Below are 22099 nucleotides of genomic sequence, written 5' to 3'. Positions count from 1 at the left end.
ATGCCATTTTTTGTTAATTAAACAAGTCAAAGTCTGCTAAACAGCTGACCTTGGGAAGTTCCAGGACACATTTTAAAAACCTACAGTGATCAAAACCTTTTTTTTTTTTTTTACACATTTTTAATGCCTCACTGAATGTTATCAATGGCTCCTGCTTGCTTCAAAAACAAAGAAATTATTCTAGTACAAATGAAAACAAAAGTGGTTGTCTGACTGGCAATTACTCTGATTTGGATGATTTAATATTGCAAATAGTTTGGGCAACCTCCAGTTTATGTTGTGACCACTGGGATTTTTTTTAAACATTTTATTGAATGTATTAAAAGCAAGTAACATTCCATACGAGCAAGTCAAACTTGACAAAACTAAGTTCAGATTAACCCCTACCCCTGAGAAAGAGAGCTAGGCCAACAGACAGAGTAAAACTTTAAGAGTAGGAAAAGAAAAAAGAAACAAAGGGGAGTAAATCCTTTTCCACAATTTGAATGGTTATTTAAAAATGTTATTGATTAGATCCTTCCAGGTTTTAAAAAAACTTGAACAGATCCTCTAAGTCAGAATTAGATTTTTTCTAATTTCAAATAATTACATGCATATTCATTTGAGCAGTTTAGAAAACAATATAACATGAAACACTTCATTATTTATCATGGCTTGAGGAGTCTGGCCATTGATCAAGTTGATCTTTAATGCTGTAAACTTTTATAATTAAAAGACACTGGTCTGCTTTTCTATCCAGTAATATGCTCTATGTGGCAGGCAGGCATGTTTAAGTTTATTATGCTTATTTGTCCTCCAATTTCAAAAATACAATCATTTGCTCCTTAAATTATAAAGCTCACTGTGCTTATTGGTGAATTTTGAACAACAAAGAATAATTACTTTATTTATATATATATATTCCATTTTAAGTACCATCCCAAGTGTTTTATGAGTACAATGTACATAATTTTAACAGAGGAAACCTTGTATCTGAGTGGGAAGGTTCAATGATTTCCCCAGGCCACAGGTTGTAGTAGAGACTGAATATGGTTTAAAGGCAGTTGTAGTTATCTGTTTTGGACACCAAGCCATAATGCCTGACATTTAAGAAGCTCTACATCTTTAATTTCATATTACATTCTTATTTATAACAAATTAGGAAGACAGAATTGGTAAAAGACAGTGGGAATCGGTTGTCTCCTACTGTGTTTTTGATACTATGACCTTATTAAGTAATGAATAGACATTAAAAATGCTGAAAAGTAGTTAGAAACACGTGCCCCACCTTGGCATTTCCCTGAACGCATGTCTTCTTCACATCCATAAATTTGATTTCTCACCTTTAAAAATACTGTAACAGTTATTCAGTGAAGAAAAGGCAGTTTTTTTCAAATGTCTGAGTATTTAATTTGCCATGCCTTTTATGACTAAAAAACTCAAAGCATTTGACATTGTTACATATTCTTAATTATTTCACAGGGATGTTATTTAAATTGTTCAGGGTCAAATTTTTAGTACAATCTGTACGAGATCTTGTGCTTTGTTTCTTTTTACTTTTCAAAGAATTCATATTTTATTATGCAGTAAATGTTTTATTTTCATTTTAAGCAATCACATGTAATGACACTATTCAATTAAAAATTGTCACTTGCCATATTGCTGGATTATATTCTTTACTTGTTTATAAAAGTATAGGGAACAAGTTGAAATAAAACTTTTGGCATGTCTGTATTGTTTTCATGCCCGCTTATCACAAATAAAGTTTCTTTCCCAATTACATAAGGGATTTCTTTATCCAAATAAATGAATCAGTATACATGTTTAAATTGCTAAAAGATTACATAAATATAAAGGATAATGCTGTGAATACAGGGGCTCTGTGATAAATTCTAATTTGACTTGGAACTTTTACATTTTTTGTCATTGCAACAAGAATACCCATTATTAAAAATATAATATTAAAACTCTCAATCTCAAATTGCTGCTAGGGTAAACAATGTCGGTACACACATAGAGCATTCATGTTAAGAATTTAAACAATATGTCTTATATGTGTGAAATTAAATAGTCATAATATGTGATATTTTACAAAAATCTTCATGGATATAATTCCATTGCATCGATTGTAAAGAAATAGTTTTTTTTTACTTCACTTTTTTAACTCACTTAAGAACATGTCTTTACCCTTTTGCCAAAGTCATAAAAGTAACTTTTCAAAATCCTTCATGATACTAGTATTTGTGAAAACAATCACTTCTAGACATTAACATAACACTTTCAAACCAGCTTAATCCAGTTAACAGTTGTGGGAGGACAGCGCCTATCCATCAGCATCAGACACAAAGCAAGAGCCAACCCTGGAAAGTCCATGGCAGGAATCACTCACGCACAAACCCACAGAAGATAACATGTATGGCATTCAATCCATGAGGAGTTAGTGCTAATCATTCTAACATCCAATAAAAAGAAAACATTATACTTATTTTGAACTTAGCCATAGGTTAAGAATGTTTAATATTGGGACACGTATGCATAAGGTACATCAGCAGTAAATTTAGTAACAGAAAAAAAATTAAACTATAGACAATGATAAGTGAAAATAGATTAGGTTTACATTTGAATTTAAACAATGTAATTTAACTTGCCTCACAGTTGTTTGCATTACTTTTGTTTTTTTTGCAAGCTTTGCTTTTAGGCAAATTGAAGTAATATTGTAAGTGCACTAGACCACAGATGAAGTGAAAGTATTTAGTGATAACACTGAACATGACTTGAAAATTCTGATTCCAAATGAAGTTCACCATATGGTTGACTAAACATCCTCCTAGTTTAAAAGAGTACTAGGAAAAAGGCAAAACTAAAGTACAAACAAGCAACAGAATGAACAGTGAGCACCACAATAATTTATTTTATATCTTTTATATGGTAAAAACTATCCATAGCTTAGAAATGTAATCAATTCACAGTTAAGTCCTCTTTGAGCACTATTGCCATAAACTAGGTAATCAGCCTTACACTGGTTCATAGTTTTAGGAAAAAGCAATTGCTACAAAGTAAACAATATACATTGTTTCTCTAAGACCCAACAGCTAATGGATAATTTGACCTTACATTAATTGAGAAAAAAAAAACATTAAATGTTATAAGACACCTACAAGTAAGAAGACAAGAACAACACTGGCAGTACAAAAGCGCCTGCAAGTGTAAGTATAGAAATGCAGGGACAACTCGGTTCATGTATTGGATAGCTAGATAAAGCAATATTAGAGTCAACAGTACAGATGAAAGCGATATGCAACCTGATTTCAAATTCATCATGTCTCAGAAAAGTATATCAAAAAAGGCTTAAATTTGGAGAAAGTTCAAGAAAGAAAGGCTACTATAAAGTGTACAGCCCAAGTAGGGACATGTAGGACCCTGCTCTCCCTTCAACACAGTGGGAAAATGAGAGGGATGGCATAAAAGTGGTAGAAATTTGGCACGACCAGCTGAACTGTTCAATTCAGATAAAAATCTGTGGAGTTAGCATTGCAGTTATGTATCTGAATGATGCCATCACCACATCTTTAGACAACTGTCAGCTGAACACCAATACACAGTCTGAGTGAAAAATAGCAGCATGATATGGTGCATCAGGTATGGCATGGTGGAATGGTGGATAATGTTGTTGGTTCAGATCCTGGCTGGGCTGCCTTCTGTGTTCTTTTAGTCATTAAATGGATTCCTTTTGGGATTCTGGATTTGAAAGATGTGACAAGAGGTTGATTTGTAAGTCATAATTTGGGCAGGATAACCAACTGAGGTTGAACTTGTGAATATACTTTGTGATAGACTGGAATTTCCATCCAATATCAACTTCATCCTTGCACACTAATCTGTCAGAGTAGACATCAACTTTAAACATACCTGATCTAGATGGCTTAAATGTATTTGGATCATCTCTCGGTAGCAGATCTCTTGTGAAAGGCGCTACATGACTGCTGTGGTATAGAAATTACATTTTCTATGCGACCCTGCAAATTTCTGCCTTACAACCTTGCACTACGTGCCTGTGATTTAAGAGAAAAATTATTCTGAGAAATGTGGAAGCTGCCCTTCCGTGCTTCCACAGAAGGTCCAAGCAATTCCCAAGTTCAAAACTTAACATGAAGATGTTGGTACATCTTCTTAGATGTAAACCATCCATCTTCTTAAAAGAATTCATCACAAAAGCAGCCTTGAATGTTGCGGGGTTTTAGAGACCTGCACTCACCTTAAGGGACAGTAAGTAGTCGTGCAGCGCAATTTACAAAGAGACTTTTGCTTCGATGATGCTGATCACACTCATTCGTAAAGATTGCCACTCTCCCAGGAGCCGATGGGGCACTCTAAGTGTCACAAACAGTGAAAGAAGAGAGGACGCCGCCCGAAACTGCGAAGCTCTCAACCCGACGGAGCAGCCCGACATTCCACGCCTCCAAGTGTCCACTTTGTTCTCACGACCTCTCGCCGCTGAAGGCAGTGTCAACTTCACATTGTTTACAGCTCGGCGCAGTTAAAAAGTAGAAAGATGCAAAGATGTTTTACTCATCTCTTCTACTATCAAGTACTGGCAATTTATAAAAAAAGTTATATTGTGTCAGTTTCCGTGACAGTCACGCAGACGAATAAATAAAACCTCTCTGTCAGAACGTGCCAGGCGGCGGACGGCTGAGCACTGGAGTTCAGACAGGAGGGCTGGGAGAGGGTGATGCGGGGCGCACTTCTACGGGATAGATCGGCGTGTTTGTGTTAACTTCTTTTCAATATCAGTAAAATAACTGTCACACAAATAATAACAATTCATAAAGAGGACACAAAAATGGCGTCCACAAACAAAGTGATTAGATCCTGTTTATAATATGTTCTGTGGTCATACGTAATTTCCGCTTCGTGTGGTCATACATAATTTCCATTTCAAACACGAAAAGAATTTTATATATATAGATAATTCTGAAATTCAAATGGAGAATGTATGAATCAGATTTGTTATGCACTTTAATGTCCTTGAAAAGTTGAAAGAATATAATAAAGATTAATAATGACTGATTACTTTAATTTGAGCTGATAAGGAGAATACACAATAGAAATTGTAAAAAGAAAGAAATTGCAGTTACTTTTACATCCAAGTAATTTCACATTCAAAAATGTTTTCCTGATGTCTTATGAATATGATGTACAATTATGTGTGATATCATGTACATAGTAGCCCTTCAGAGTCTTATTTTTTCTAATTATTAAAATAAACTGGACAACAAATTTTTCAAAAGGTTTGGGTACCTGAAAATTTTTGGTAAATATAATAGCTTCAAGCTGATGTTAGAATTAATTTTTACTGTTATACTGTTTTACTGTTATATATGATTTTTTATTATTATATTGACCATTATTATCTCTTTACTATTATCTTTTGCCTTTAGCACTCTTAGAAAGCAGTCCCACTGTGCTAAGGGTCTGTTTATCAGTAACTTGCAAAAGCATGAGAAATGTCCACAAATCACAAACTCCTGTAATATGCTGTGTGTTTAAAAAGTATAACCAACTGCTGCAAGTCATTCACCTCCTTCATGGTACTGTGATGACTCCATGCACATGTCAGTAAAAGGTATTCCATCCACCAACCCACCATCCTGAAACTGGTTTTGTGACTTTATCAAGTTCAATTTCAGCTCAGCAGTACCTGGAGAAACATGAAATTAACTTTCATTGAATTTAGCATTTAGTACTTAATGATGCTGACACCTTTTATTAGTTTAACTGAGCTAAAAATGTTTCGCTGTTGATTTTTGTTTGTAATTAGATCTGATGCTTTTTATTTCAGTGTACCTTTCACCATGTCTGACTACATCACGTTTAGCAGGGAATAAGTCCAAGCAAGAATGCAGAAAATAAAACTTTTATGACGTGTTTTACTTCATGATTTTGTATGCTTGAAGCATGTTGTCAATTAGCTAGATGTATTTTGGTGCTCTGTATTTGCCAAAATAATTCTCAGAAATTTCTTGGGATGCCTTCTATGCAATTTCATCTAGCTCCACTAGCAGATCTTTGAACCACTTGTCATTGATGAAGTGCATTCATTTGTGGATCAACAAAAGTGCCTTCATTAATCTTAGCATTAGTTATTTGTAGAAACATCTGGCTCAAATAACAAAGTTCTTCACCCTTCTTGTTCATTGTTTTCACAAAAATTTTCATCAGTCTAAATTCTATGTGAAGAGGAGTTAAATATCTTTATTAGGTTGGCAAGACTCTTCTGCCCTGGAACCAAATACTAACGAAGTAGTCCGTTCTTTTGAATACACTAATACTGTTAAGCATAGCTGTCCTATTCACAAGTGACACAAAATATACTTGCTATGGTATATCTCTCTATTATAAAAAAAATCCTAGAAAGGAAAAGCAGGGCGACGAGACGTGATCTTCACAGAAGTTCTCGGAAGACATTTAAAAGACACGCAAGACAAAAGTGACTGGCCATGGAGCATCTCGCAGGGTTCGTAAACATGAGACTTGGTGTCAAGAGATTGTCCCAGGGCCATTTTGTGGGGACGTGGAACATGAGGTTCTCGCAAGACACGCCCTACTTACAAAAGATATCATATAAGAGCACACCCAACACTCAGTCATGTAAAGGCATGTAGCACACACAGATCCTGTGCTCTCAGCACATATAAAGCGTATAAGGACAATACGGACAATAGAAACCCAAAGGTGTTGGAGAGAGAAAAAAAGGTAGATAAGAGATTATGAAGGCAGTGGAATTCGAAAGGCTCAAACAAATGATGGTGTAAATAAAAAAATCACACGCAGAGAAAGGTACAGATTATGAAAGCAGTAAAATTCAAAAGTATTGTAGCGTCCCAGCCAGTTTGAAGCCTTTTTGGTTTTAAGTGACTGTTAGGTCCTATTGAGAAAGTGCGGAGTACAGCACGGAAGACTGATAGCAGGGTTTTGATTAATGCGGAAGGGGGGACCAGGGGGGAGGAGGGGTTGGAGAGGGTGCTAGAAAGCTGTGTTTGGGGTTACGAAGTCGGCAATTGTTCAAGTAAAACTTTTGTGACACTTTATCACGTCAGTTGCTACAGTATCAAAGAAAAGATAGTAAAGATCGCATTACCGCAAACAAAAGATGATTAATCATCAGAACCAGGTGTAATTGAAAAAATAGCAGGACAAATCGAGGTCAGAAATAAAAGGCAAAGAGTAGACAACAAAGACTCTTCGCATTCGCATCATTCAATTCACAAAACATGGATTTACACAATAATTGACCATACGCTATACAAATCTGTGGTCCTGCAACAGTTAAAGCAACAACAAGTTTAATTTCATAGAATACACAGGTCAGGTGTATATTCATGATCACGGAGAAGCGATGCAAATTTTAACAGGTGACAAGAAAGGTAATGTATATATTCCGTGAATAACATTAGACACCAAAGGAGATCGTGATATGCCATTCGTATTAAAATGTTTACAGTTTACCATGAGAACAGATTTTGCTATGACAATCAATAAATCACAGAGACAAGCAGAAAAAGTCGGATTATTTATTAGAGAAAAAGAAACAATATTACCTCACGGGCAGTTATACGTTGCGTTATCACAATGTGTCTCCAAAAAATATTGTTTTAAATGAAGCTTTAAAGTAAAAGTTAAAATAATGAAATTTAAACAATTCCAAAGAAAAAAAAAACTTTAAATTGTATATCTGATTAATCAAGCACAGGGGTTGGCGAGCGAAGCGAGCAGGGGGCAGAGCCCCCTAGTGATAGGAAGATTTAAAGGTGACTTTTGTGCTCAGGAGGCCAAAATACAATACACCCATTAGTGTTTAGGAAGCAACATCTTCATTGTCCAGTCATTATCTGGGATTTGTTAATCATACATCCTCTTATTTTGAATGGACTTCTAATTTATTATATTGTGTGGTAACTTGACATCGTTACTTTTTCTATTTATTTCTTATTGTATTTACATATGTGTAATATTATTATTATTATATTATAGATACATTTTATTTGCTGTAATTCAGTACAGGCTGTCCCTGAATAACCAACAACTGCTTTATGATAATTCAGGTATATAATGAATGTCATGTAATACACTTTTTCATCTTAGTAAAACAATGCTCAATTTTCCCAGTTCTGAATACACAGTCTGGGAAGATTTTCAGGGTAGCTGCTAACACCTAACACAGGATCATCTTCACTGTCTTTCCAAATACACTTCAGTGTAGTCTGCGTAGTTGTTCATGTGCCTTCCCGCTTTACCTTGGGCATCATGGTGACAAAAACGATCATGGAACACTTGGAAAACTGAAAGAAAGATCTATTACTTTGAATGTGAAACAGTATTTAATGAAGAGAAAATATATTTTGGTTTGTTTTCATCACTAATAATGTAAATATATATAATAATAGTTACAAGGTAACTAATAACTAATTCTGGTGTTATTATCAGCTGAAATACTGGTAATTGTATGGTTTTTAATAGTAATTATGTGTTCACATTAAGAAAATACACTTTATTGGGGCTGGCAGGGGAAATCTGCACACCTAATTCTTTTCCCGGTCTACATACTCTTGAGGTATATACTGTACATATAGTAATAACAGTGTTTTTTTAAGCAGGCTGTCTCTTGTAATACAAACAGTAATTCAACTTATTTTTTGAAGTAAATTCTCCATTGCCCATTCAAGGAAAAACTAAATAATTCCTTCAAGTTAAAAGAAGACAAGGAGTAAAATATAACTTGATTTTCTCAAAAAAATCTAAAAAGTATGACATAAAAACACAAGAAATACTGTGAACCAGAAAACTCTTTAGGCATTAAGCTTGTTCGGCTATCTACTTTGTAAACTCTCCTGAACAACTTTCCCAGAACATCATTTTTAAAGCTCAGAAATGAAGCACTAGTATACAGAATGTTTCTAATAAGTTATTTGATAGGTTTCAAAAACAGACTATGCCACTATAGTAATATAATAACTACAGCATAAGTGAATACAATACATGGTAATACATAAGACTAGAGCATGAATAAATTCTGGATAGGATACCAGTCCATTTGCAGGCTACCGACACATACCCTACAAGTCACACCAATTAAGCTAGTATGCAGTGAAAGGAAAACTGATGCATCTGGATGGAAAACCACAGGCAAACTTCATGCTGGTATAGTGCTTATGCTCGGGATGTAGCCAAGGGATACCATAAGTGTGAGGTTATAATATTATCTATTACACAATATTGCTGTTAATTATTTTTTTCTGCATGACAAAAAGACTAAAGAAATATTCCAATTGAATTATTCTAGCTCTAATAAGGATTATTCTAGCAGTGACTATTTAGAATATAATATTTAGAATTCCACACACTGATAATAATTGTAACTGTAGTCTTAATATGAAATAATGTACTCTTAATTGCAAACAGACTGTATTCCTACTTCATAAATTCAAAATGGAAAGGAACATCATGCTGGTCTAGCTTTGAATGTTTTCGCATTTGTGGAATGATTAATCAAAATCGTAAGAAATTGCAGGAGGTTACTGCCAGATTCTTCTGATGACCTGGTAGACACGTAACCAAAGATCATGCAAAAGAAAATTGCCATCTGATGACAGCCACCTTTTATATCGAGGCATTTACGTTCAGTTAATCAAGAAGGTTAGCTAAATTGAAGACCCAGTTACACCACTACAAGAATGTGTTCCTCATTAGTGCCGTATAGCTATTTCACAAAATATATCACAGGCAGCAAGGTATGGGAAGTTTGAAGTCTATATGAGCATGGTCTAGAAGTGTAAGTGAGAAATTTGGTTTTCCAGTGTCTGCTCAAAAACAATATCAATATTTTGAGCACAAAATGAGAAAAGATGCCCCTGGGTGACACACGATGTGTAGCAGATACTGATCAAAAAGGAAAAGACCCAGGTCATATTGGAGAGATTACATATATATATCAAAAGTAAATGGAGACTTCTGATGGCTTTTAGGTATTGGATATTGTGGTATATTCAGTTAAAAATATGGTGTCACTTGACCTTCACAAGAAGAAGCACATGTAGAATGAACTGGAGTCAAGTGTTGTTAAAATTCAGTTAGGTGTGTTTGGGTGTTTTCTGATTGTTAACCTCTAATCGTTTTTCTGTGTCTTTTTTGGGGAATCAACAGAGAAAACACTTTCTCTTATGTATATATGGTTCAATGAAAACTAAACATGTTAAATTGTTCTCTTTTTATCAAAAATATTATAGCATAGTTCAAGGTAAAATCTTTAAGTTAACTACACTGCAGTTCTTAAGTTTCATGAGTCAGTTCTATCACTGGCTTCAGAATCACTGCACTTAGACAGCTTGATAATTAGGTTAATATATTGAATGAGAACAGAAATGGTGGTACTGTAGAATAAAATCTACAGAACTTAACATCCTCCGTTAAGTGAAGTACTGCAATCACCACCCACCTACACATCTATTTTATGCCCACTCATTTTTAGTGATTTGTCAAGAAAACAATGCTTCATTTCTGCATGTCACTTGCCAGAAAATTATTTCATTTTACACATTTTGATTTTAACATAGAACCAACATATAATCTTCAATAGTCTGCATGGACAACTCTACTAGTAATGCTTTTTCATTAACATATACAGAACAAATTATTGAGTTTTTTCACATAGTACTTTTTTAGCTAAAATATTTGTGAAAATATGTGTTTGTTGTCTGCTTGATTATAACCTATCAAGTGTAATTTTTATTTTAAATATACAGGCGGGATGTCTACTGTGAAATGCTCAGTAGCTGGATGAAGAGAACAGTTTTTTTATTTTAAACGAGGTTGAAATTTATTTGACATTCTTTCTTCCCATGTAATTGATATGACAAAGACTCAGTTAACATTATTGCCAAAACAGCTGTGTTCAAATCCTGACAATGTCATTGCCAGTGTTCACAATTATATTTTTGATATCTACAATTATAACGTAATTAGAATTAATCAAATTAGGCATTATATGCTAAAACAGTTTGATATGGTCTGACATTCCTAATTATGCATAAGAGGTCACAAAGCTGGAAGAAGACCTGAAAAACTAAAAACATATGGAATCAGGGCCTCAGTGATGTAATATTTGCTAAAACTTAATTTAGCTTATCATTAAAAATCATCCTAAGTCCAAAATCATCAGGCTGCACTCTATTAAGGAACAGCACCTTTATCTCTAACCTACATTTATATAAATTAGAAATAAATATTGAACTGTTTTGAAACATTGTCATGATCTGGAACTAGACAAAAATTTAAAACACTTTTATATGAAGGAGTCAGTCTTGAAACCAAGGCGTTTATAAAATAACATTCTCTAGGTTATCTTGGCAGCACTTGGAGCTAGGCAGGAAACAGTCCTAGACATTGTCGGCCTCACTCAAAAATACACTCATACTCAAATACCAGACACCTCCATGGAGCATCTAACTTTACTTGTAAGATCAATTTTGGGTACTTTGTGCTTTATTTGTAGCTGATTTCAAATTAGCACTAAAAGCCATTTGTGAGATATAATGACAGAGGAATTAAAATCATACAGTATATTTTAAGCAAAACTTGATATTGCATAGTATACAAATTACAATTAAAGACATCAAAGCAGTAACCGAAGTGTTTCTAATACTAGTCGATTCTGTTGTTTGATTCTGAAATAAAACAAAAATCTCCTTTCTTTTTTGTAACCTAACTCATTAAGGGCTATGCATCTCCAAGCAGTTCTGGTCTCTAAACAGCAAAAGAAAGAATACTGTACTTCTGCTGTAGACTACATACATAGTCTTTCTGGGAGGCCAAGTAATTAAGTTATATTTTTTATTTGCTTCAATTTATTTAAAGTGTGTTTTCATTTTTCCATACAATTTAATGTAAAAAATGCATTTTTAGATGAATTTAAATAAAGTTTTTATAGATCTGCATGTTTGTATTATTTTAGGTTATACCATATTAAGAAAATCAAAAACAAGCTGATAGAATGGATAAGTAATTATTTTCTTCCAACAGTTATAACTGTGCTAATCAACAGTAAAGCATAGATCTTATATTCCATATATATTGTAGTCTGTTTAAGCCATGCTTGCACTCTGCACAGTTTATAAACCATCATTATCATGTCATAAAGTATGTCTTGATTTTTTAATCAGTTTTCATGTCTGACATACTGAACTGTTTTACAAGAGACTGACAAACACTTTTGTGTGAATACATTTTTGCACTCTCTCTTAGGCTATAAAAAGATAAAAAATAATACATAAGTACTTTGATTTCACTGGAAGTCTGCCTTTAAAAAATGATTTTTCTCTTTATATTGTCACATTTATTTTCAATAGTATATAACTAAGCATGAGACCTTACACAGATTACGCAGGGAAACCCAATGACCATATTAGTGGTCATTATTTTAGCGTGACTGGAATTTGAACACAGCTCCAACACACTAATAAATAAATATATGTAATGCATGTTGCGATTCAGCATAACAAAATTTGCACTGAGCAAACTATTTGCACACTGCAATTAAAGAATTAAAAATAAATGCTACATATTTATGTTCTGATGATTAACATCCAATAAGTAAGTCTTCTTCTTTCCAAAGAATAAAAATGAAAATAAATATGTAATGTTCATACTTATGCTAATGTCAAAGAATTTTTAAGTTGTAAAGGATACTCAGTAGCAATATGATGTGAGATTCTGCAACAAATTGGGCCTGGCTGCTCCCATGGATATAACTCTGTAAGAAAAGGCAAACAAACCATGAAAGTGAATGTTAAAATGCTATTTAGGATTCAATATCAAACAACCAGCAGTCTATAAATACACTTACTCATTAATCAGTAATGATTCATTTGTAAAATCAGTAATGATTTTATTGGTAAAAAGTAACAGAATTTGCACATGATCTTTTATTTACAATAACACTATCATTAAAAAAATCATTATTGGATTTGTACTTTTTGCTTTACTCTTGCATTATACTTTTTTTTCCATCACAGTAGTATTATGTTGAATAAAAGCTCTTGTGTTTTTATGGACAAAAGTGTTTGGCTACGTCTATACACAAAATTGGCAAAATTCTAATTTAAAGTTCAACAAGCATACTATGTATAAAAGTCCTCACATGATTGCTGGAAATAATTCTAATTATAAAAAACAAACAGGTAATGTACAAGACAGAGCGACCCATTTCATGGTTAATAATGCAAATGCTAAGCTCTCATCTGTGTCGCTAAGCATCTTGGTGGTAAAAGGCTAAGCAGTCCAAACCTATATTTCCAATTCCCAGCAACTAGAACCTTATGAGAATTTTGAACCAAACTGAACATAACATTTTTCCATTGTGTCCTGGATACCATCCCAGAAGCTGGGCTTGGTACATTTCCCTCAGAATTGATCCATGTAATATTATCAACTGATGTCTGAACCACCTGTGGAAGAATAATTTTAGGGTAATATTGCATTCATCTTAAAGAAATAGCATAAAGGAGTAATACATGTCAGAAGCCTGTTCAGGCATATCAGGAAACCAGATAAAGGTAAAGTGAACAACAGGGACATACATTTAATACACAAAATGTACTGAAAGATGATTAAGAGATCAGATGACCTGTATTCAATAAGACTGGACAGTTTATATATACACAGAAATTTCAAGGGTGGTGGCTCAACCCAAAGGATATAACAATAATAAGCATATAGTAACATAGACTTTTATTTTATATAGATCACTTAGGTGCAAACCAAAGAACCAACCAGAATAAATGTATGCATTGAGTGACACTGTATGTAAATTCAATTGTTTATAAAATTAACCTGTATCCTTTGTTTCTCTGACGATTCTGATCATGCTGTACAAGAATGCTCCTTGTTCAAGCATTAGCTGAAGAGTAATAAATGACACAGATGGACAAGCTTTTCTCCTGCCTGATTACTAACTTACAAAGGTTTTTTTTTTTATCAAAGGATGTTTCTTTCTTTAATTAAGATGTTGATTTCCTTTTATCAGCTATTAAACTCCACAGTCAGACGGGGGATAAAGATGTGGAATATCACGTCAATTATAACTATTTGCATACTGTACAATCCCTTCCTATTGCTCAGATTCTAAGTTTTACCTGTTCAAAGTATAGCCTATAGCAAATAATTTAATCATCTAATCAAGACAAATACAAAAATGAAGCTTAGCAAGCAAGATAAGAGGGAAGTTATGTACAATATGTTGTGATGGGACCCTCCTGAGCCACCATAGTTTGCAACAAAAACTGGTTTATTTGTTTAAAAAAAACATAATTGGAGGATGAATAAAGGGAGAGCACAAAGGTAAAAGAAAAAGTAGCAGACCAAGCCTCAGCGTACAAGTGTATGTTCCTTACAAGTTAGTGGAATGCTTCTACCTATACCCCAAGACCACGATGCCACAAGCACAAAATATCCTCACCCACTTCTGAATCTCTCTTTATTATGTTTCAGGCAGAAATCCTCCCCTGGCTGGGGTTCAAATTCTTTTTTTTTTGTTAATATTTTGTTCTTTTGTATATGTTTTTATCATTAATCATTTAGTTTCTATGTGTAGGCCTTTTTAGCAGGCTATTACTTTATGCATTTATTTAAGGTTAATATTTTATTGGTTTATTTCACAAGCCTTTTAAGCTACAGTTGTCACACCACTTAACCAACAGTGGAATAAGAGTGCAGATCTCTTAATGTGACTCCAAATTATTATTAATATTTAAATATTGGTTTTACTGTAAGCTATGAATTGATTATAAGTTACTTTAATGTTTGAGCTGGCATTGACTTGCTATCATTTACAAAGATTTAGGTTATATGCCCTTAGAAAGAAATATGCTAATAGCTAATAAGCACCTTCTATATGTAGCTTCAGATGTTAAGCACTGTCTATCATGTGCTTTTTCATGAACATTTTGCATGTGGTGGTGGTGGTAGTAAGTTCTTGTGATTAGGTTATTATGCTTGTGGATTTCTTGGATATTTTATACCTCTATATTCTGTTTTTTGCCCTTCCCCTGGTTTTGTGTATTGCAACTTGTTTGCAACTGGAATGACTATTTTTAGAAAGGCAACTTCTTCTGTGTCTTTTGTACTAATTGAAGCTTCCTTGTGCTACAGAGCATTTAAAACAAATCATTTTATTTTATAAAAAATCTTTGTTTGCTCTGTATGTTTTTACAAGCCAAAAATTGATGGATCCTTCCACTTATGAGGCTGTTTTTTCTTTTTGTCATTACATTTTTAACACAAGTTCAGCAGACCAAACAGAAAACAACATTTAAACCCCACAATGGGGCTTCTTCATTGGCAATCTCTATAATCAAATCTAGAATAAGGAATGCTATCTGAGATTCCCAAAATTTCTCTAATGTCCCCGGATGTCCAATTTGTGACAATTTGTACTTAACAGGCCAGACAACCTTCATTGCTCCTATGATTCCTGCAGTCTAACATGTTGGAGAGGTTTCAAACTGTACTGCAAAGTGAGGTCAAAGAATTAGGACACCCAATTCTATACAATTAATTTCCCACCTTTGTACTTGGAGTGGCTTTATAGCTACCTTATTTGACACATCCAGTTTATTCAAGTAAAAAAAAAGCAGGAATACTCTGAAATTATTTAAAGTAAAACTAAGACAGTCTTGGCAATAAAATAGAATTAATGTGTTAAAATGTACTGTATGTAATATAATTTAGCAAAGTTAATTAATACGGCTTATGTTTTAAATCGCATATTCATCAGACCACTAGGACAGCATTTTTTCACTTAAGAAACATAGCTAAAGTTAGACCTCTTATATCATTGAAAGATGCAGAGAAATTAATTCACGCTTTTGTTTTCAGTAGACTAGATTACTGTAACGCACTCCTCTCAGGACTACCCAAGAAAGACATAAATCATTTTCAACGAGTGCAGAATGCAGCTGCTAGAATCCTAACTGGGAAAAGAAAATCAGAACATATTACTCCAGTTTTGATGTCACTACACTGGTTGCCTGTGTCATTCAGGATTGAATTTAAAATACTGCTTATGGTTTATAAATCCTTAAATAATCTCGCTCCATCTTATATATCGGAATGCCTGACACGTTATATTCCAAATCGTAACCTTAGATCTTCAAATGAGTGTCTCCTTAGAATTCCAAAAGCTAAACTTAAAAGAAGTGGTGAGGCGGCCTTCTGCTGTTATGCACCTAAAATCTGGAATAGCCTGCCAATAGGAATTCGCCAGGCAAATACAGTGAAGCAATTTAAAACACTGCTGAAAACACTTTACTTTAACATGGCCTTTTTATAACTTCACTTTAACTTAATACTGATACTCTGTATGTTCAATTCTTCATAATAACTATTCACAGTGGCTCTAAAATCCGTACTGACCCCTACTCTCTCTTCTGTTTCTTTTTCCGGTTTCTTTGTGGTGGCGGCCTGCGCCACCACCTACTCAAAGCATCATGATGCACCAACATTGATGGACTGAAAGCCAGAAGTCTACGTGACCATCATCATCAGGTCCTTCGATGAAAACGCTAAATACAAAGAGGACTGTTTGATTTATGTTAGGTAGATTGCCCAGAGGGGACTGGGCGGTCTCTTGGTCTGGAACCCCTACAGATTTTATTTTTTTCTCCAGCCTTTGGAGTTTTTTGTTTTTCTGTCCACCCTGGCCATCGGACCTTACTCTTATTCTATGTTAATTAATGTTGACTTATGTTTATTTTTTATTGTGTCTTCTATTTTTCTATTCATTTTGTAAAGCACTTTGAGCTACATTTTTTTGTATGAATATGTGCTATATAAATAAATGTTGATTGATTGATTGATGTTGTTAATACGATATGATTACTTAATGTTGTCACTTAGTAAACAAAATCTTCCATTCCTTAAACCAATGAAGCAAATATAAATCAGCTGCAGATAGATTTTTTCTTTGAATTATTTATTTTCATGCAGGGTTTTATACTGTGCATCTAGAAGTATACTCATCTTTCTTAACTAGTGCTTTCTGAAACCTACATAAAGTCATCTCCTAGCCAGAGATATGTAGAGCTTTTTGTAGCTTTATAAAATATATGCACTTGATTCATAAAAAAAGAAATTCAACAATAAATTGTTTTACAATTAGACATAAAATAATGACTCCAATTTTACCAAAGCTTGATCTTTATTAATTATATATAAAAGCAAAAATTGCAGACATTTTTCTTACAGCTTATGGCATAACTGAAGACATACTTATAACCATGTTCCGAAAAAGAAAATATGCTTTAAATTAGGATAAATCAATGTTTTTCATTAACCCTGAAAAGAAATGATGCTTTAGTCTTAATTGCATCATTGAATATTTGAATAGTTCAAACTAATACTGTTTTCTTGTTCAAGTACTACAAAGCTTTTCAATTTGCTATGTTGTAAAATGAAAACACTCCATAACATACTTTTATTACATAAATGTGAGTGGAAAGTGCATTTGGCCTTATAATATGCCAGTAATGCATACATGATGTTTTTAAAATGTTTGAAAACTATCTCCGAAAGTCAAAGAGTTTAAATATAATGTAACAAATGAGTATCTATCAGATTTTTCTCATTTGATATTCTGGAAATGTATTCTACAATACAAAAGTATTTATTACATCAAAGAATGTGAAGTTTAGAAATGCAATATTGAAATCATAATACATTTCCTACACAAAGAATCACATTGCCGTTGCAAATAAAATGACAAATTATCCAATCCATCTTTTATATAACATCTATAGTGATAACCATCACAATGTGATTCAGATTCAAGGATATTCACATTACTGTTGAAGTGAAGATTAAAATTATGTTCAAGAATGAAAAGAAATGAAGTGTTTTAAAAGGACTGCACAAAATAATGTTCTTTTACCTATTGTTTCACTTTGTAGCCTGTTATTTGTAATATCTTGCTTTTTTTTTAAAAAACTACTAAGTTATAATGTCTTTAGGTAATGAGCCTAAATTGAATGTTTTAAAAAAAGAAACAGCTTTCTGACAGTAGCCATACATATTGTGATGGGCAGGCCTGGCCATTACCTGGCTGGGAAGCCAGCTCGATGGAAGGACTGGGAGAGAGAGAATCTCCGAGTTACTACCTCCCCTGGGACACTAGAGGGCAGCCCTCCTGGGTGGCTGTGGCACCATGGATTCCCGCACGGCACGCTGGAAGTTTGGCACAGCCCGGTTGGGTTCCTTGGGAGCTGCCAGGAGGAGCTGCAGAGATGTACAATGGACTTCCACCACACCTGGGAGTGATGCCAGGTAATACTGAAGAACCACCTGGATCACTTCCAGGAGCAGAATAAAAGTAGCTGCTTCACTCCATTCGAGGAGCCAAAGTCAGGAGGAAGTGGATGAGGCTTGCTGGCAAAGAAGTGGAGGTAGAGAGGAAAAGAGAAGGAAAAGACTGTGCTTTGTCTTGTGGAAATTGTGTTCTTGTTGGGAGCAAAGAAATTAATTCCCCACCTATAAATAAAGGTGTGCTGTGTAACAATTTGTATCCTGCCTGTCTGTGTCTGGGTTAGGGCGGCTGTACGTGCCCTGGTGGTCCACAATATATACACCGATCAGCCATAGCTTTAAAACCATTGACAGCTGAACTGAGTAACATTATCTTGTTACAATAGCAAATGTCAAGGGGTGGAATATATTAGGCAGCAAGTAAACAGTCAGTTCTAGAAGGTGTTGCTTTGGGGGAAGAAAAAAATGGGCAAGAGTAAGAATCTGAGTGACTTTGACAATGGATAAATTGTGATGACTAGATGACTGGGTCAGAGTATCTACAAAACAGCAGGTCTTATGGAGAGTTCCTGAAAGGCAGTGGTTAGTACCTACCAAAAATTGTCTAAAGTAGTATATCCATTGAAATGGGAACAGAATAATAGACACATAAGTCTCGTGGAGTGTGGAGGCTATTTCATCTGAACTGATCCCACAGAACAGCTTAAAATATCAGCTGCTAATATCTTGGTGTCACATGTCACAGAACACATTCAGCTGTATTGTGGCGTTAATTTTAAAGTTGTGGCTGATTGGTATGTGTGTGCACTGGCAAGTTTCACTGGTAAGAATGATTGTGTTTAATTAAGTTACAAGCCGTAAACACCCAGTTTTTAGGAATGCTATCATGAATAAGAACATTTGTCAGGTTCTACTTTGGGGTGTGCAATTTATTGTGTTTATGAAGAAATAAAACTTCTGCATCAATCTGATTGTAACTGATTGTCTAAGAGTAATTCAGTATAACCCGCAACCCCACTAAAAGTGGAACTACTGCATTTATTTAGTTGTACACAGAATTTGTAAGCTTACAGACAAAGGACACGTTTTAGAAGTATAAGCACCCCTTCTCCTTCCAAGAGGACAGGCTAGGTGAATGCAGTGGACAAGATGAAAGGCCAGGGATGGAATAGAGGCCGAGTAGTGTCCAAGGGAAAGCTGATACACCAGACCCCTATTGGTGGAAGAGGCTTGTCAAGGACCTTAAGATGGACTTAAATTATGGACTGAAAAAGAGACTCAATCCATCCATTCTATCAAAGGGCCATACTGGACCACATTGGAGCAGCAACCAATAAACATACTAAGATAGAGAGCCATGTCGTAGCCTAAGTAAGCAAGATAAACTGTTCATTATTAAAGTTGTACTGGAATTATTTTACAAATACTCATATTTAATCTGTTTATGTTTTGGGCAAAATTGTAAACCTTAAATTAATCTATGAATGGTATTGATGGGCAAGATTTGCCAAAGCATTTTTTGCAGTCAGTATGCTGTGTTCACTACTGACCTTGTTAGCCAAGTATTTTGTTGGAAATTAAGGATTGCCAGCTTCACCACCATCCACAAACCTGTGTAGTCCTATTCTGAGACTATGCCATATCACCTCTAGCAGCTGGTCAGAACAGATGAAGATACCCAGGTTTTCTCCAAATTTCAAAGGAAAGTTTTGGTTGTCCTTCTTGGCTATACCTGAGATGTGATGTGCCCACCTCAGATAATCAGTAATGGGACATCCTAGAAATGTAAAACTGTTGCCTTTCTGATACAGAGATGCAAATATAATCTGCCTCCTTTTACCTGAGCTAAATGCCTATCTCCTTGGTTTTGTTGACATTAAGGAAGAGACTTTTTGTCCTTAAACCACTGTGTCACAAAGCAAATCTCTTTTCTGTAAGTAGCCTCAATGCTATGGGTAGACAGGCCTACGATGGTGTTGATATCCATAAATTTAATGATGGAACTGGAGCTGTGCTAGACCACAGCATCATATTTGAACAGTGAGTACAGTACAACATAAGTCTCCTCACACTACCCCATGGAGTGCCTGTTTTGGATAATGTATATTACTAATACATATAATAGTACCAGAAGTAACAGTAGTAGTAGTAATAGTAGCAGTAATGTGTCTTGTGCAGAGTTTATTAAAATTTTTACTTGAATGTTCAACCAACCTGCCACTCATCACCACTATCTGGCACCATGATTAAAGAAGAAAGTAAATAATAGTTGTATTTATTAAAAAGTATTAAACCAAAAGATACACATTGATGGTCATTGTGGAAAATCACAGTAGTGAGTGCTTAACTGAGAAAGACATATCATTAAAGGAAAAGGAGCATACAGGGCATTCATCAGACCCTGAATGTTATAGAAACGTGTAATTTAAGATAAAGATTAAGAGCTTTGATTGCTACAATGCATGCATGCTAACATGCTATTCACTGAAAGCCCAAATGTGAATAAATGTAATTTTCTGAGAAAGGTTTTGCCTTGAAATATGCTAAATTCTTGAAATGGGTCAGCGTAACTACTGGATTAAGGCAGGCCTGTTGTATAGTGAGGTGAAATTATGCAGCAGCAAATCTTGTATTTATTTCAGTAGCACTACTCTAGTTTGGTGGAGAGAGATTACAACCAAATTTCCAATGCTTGTTTCTCTGGACCAGTCAAACATCTATCTCTGTTATGTCTGTTCCCCGTGAGTGGGTGTTTTCAACTGGATATGGTGAGAGCAGAGAAGTCCAAAATTCAAATGGAAAATGTGGACATGCTCATTTTCTTAAAAATAAATAAGACATTATAGTCATTCATAAATCCAGTCAGTAGTAAGGTATTCAAGCAGACAGTACAAGGGAAACCATTGTATTGAATTGTTTGTTTGTGTACAAGTTTGTAGTCTAATAATAACAAAGAAAACAAGAAGTTACATTTAAATTTGAAATATTTAAATTGTATTATGTTACTGCACAGCACATATTTATATTTCCCCATTATTTTATATTCATTAAAAAAAAGAACTTTACATAAAAATGTAAGTATTTGTGCACTGCCTTGATTCAATTTTGCAGTGCTTTGATTAATTAATGTATAATAATATATGACTATTTTAAGTTTCAAAATGTCTTAGTTTATTTCTTTTAACATTAAATATACCTTTTTAAGACAATTCCATACAGTAGGAATGCTGAATTTTGTAGCCTGAATTGCAATATAAATTGTATCATGGATTGAATGTATTGTCTGATGCCTACTTCTAAGAAAGGGTGTGTGCTTTTGATGTGCCTCCGAATTGTTATCAATCATTAAACTTTAGTTAATGAAACATCTAAATTTACTAGAAGGTTCAGCTGACACCTAGTGGGTAACCGAAATGATGCTGATTATCACTGAAACTGGCGTTACGAACAGGATTGGGGGCTAAATGACTAACCTATCATATATATATATATATATATAATGTATACATATATTTAAAAAATATGCTTCTGATAATGTCGGCATGGAAGGGACTGGCCAGGTATTGAGGACACCAGGATGGTTGTGCACACAGTCATGGATACCCTGGGCTAGATTACTACTCCAATAGACTGGCACCCAAACTGGAAGGAGAGGTCAATCTCTTAACAGGGAAAGGGGCGGTCTTGAAACTTGATTGGGTCAGAGCTCCGGGGCAAGAAGGTAAAATTGGGGAAGTTCTAGTCTAGCTTGTGACATCCATTATCTGGT

The 22099-nt window shown here is 34.4% G+C and overlaps 1 protein-coding gene across 1 annotated transcript in view; it reads right to left on the bottom strand.

Moving 5' to 3' along the window:
* Positions 1–22099, bottom strand: part of tusc3 (tumor suppressor candidate 3) — a 532092-nt gene that overhangs the window by 118861 nt on the left and 391132 nt on the right. Inside the window, exon 7 of the mRNA XM_039750910.1 lies at positions 12724–12787. Coding sequence (XP_039606844.1) covers positions 12724–12787 — 64 coding nt within the window. The remainder of the gene's footprint in view (positions 1–12723; positions 12788–22099) is intronic.

The sequence above is a fragment of the Polypterus senegalus genome, chromosome 4, assembly GCF_016835505.1.
Source record: "Polypterus senegalus isolate Bchr_013 chromosome 4, ASM1683550v1, whole genome shotgun sequence".
Taxonomy (NCBI): Eukaryota; Metazoa; Chordata; class Cladistia; order Polypteriformes; family Polypteridae; genus Polypterus; species Polypterus senegalus.
This window is presented reverse-complemented; position numbering and strand designations above follow the sequence as displayed.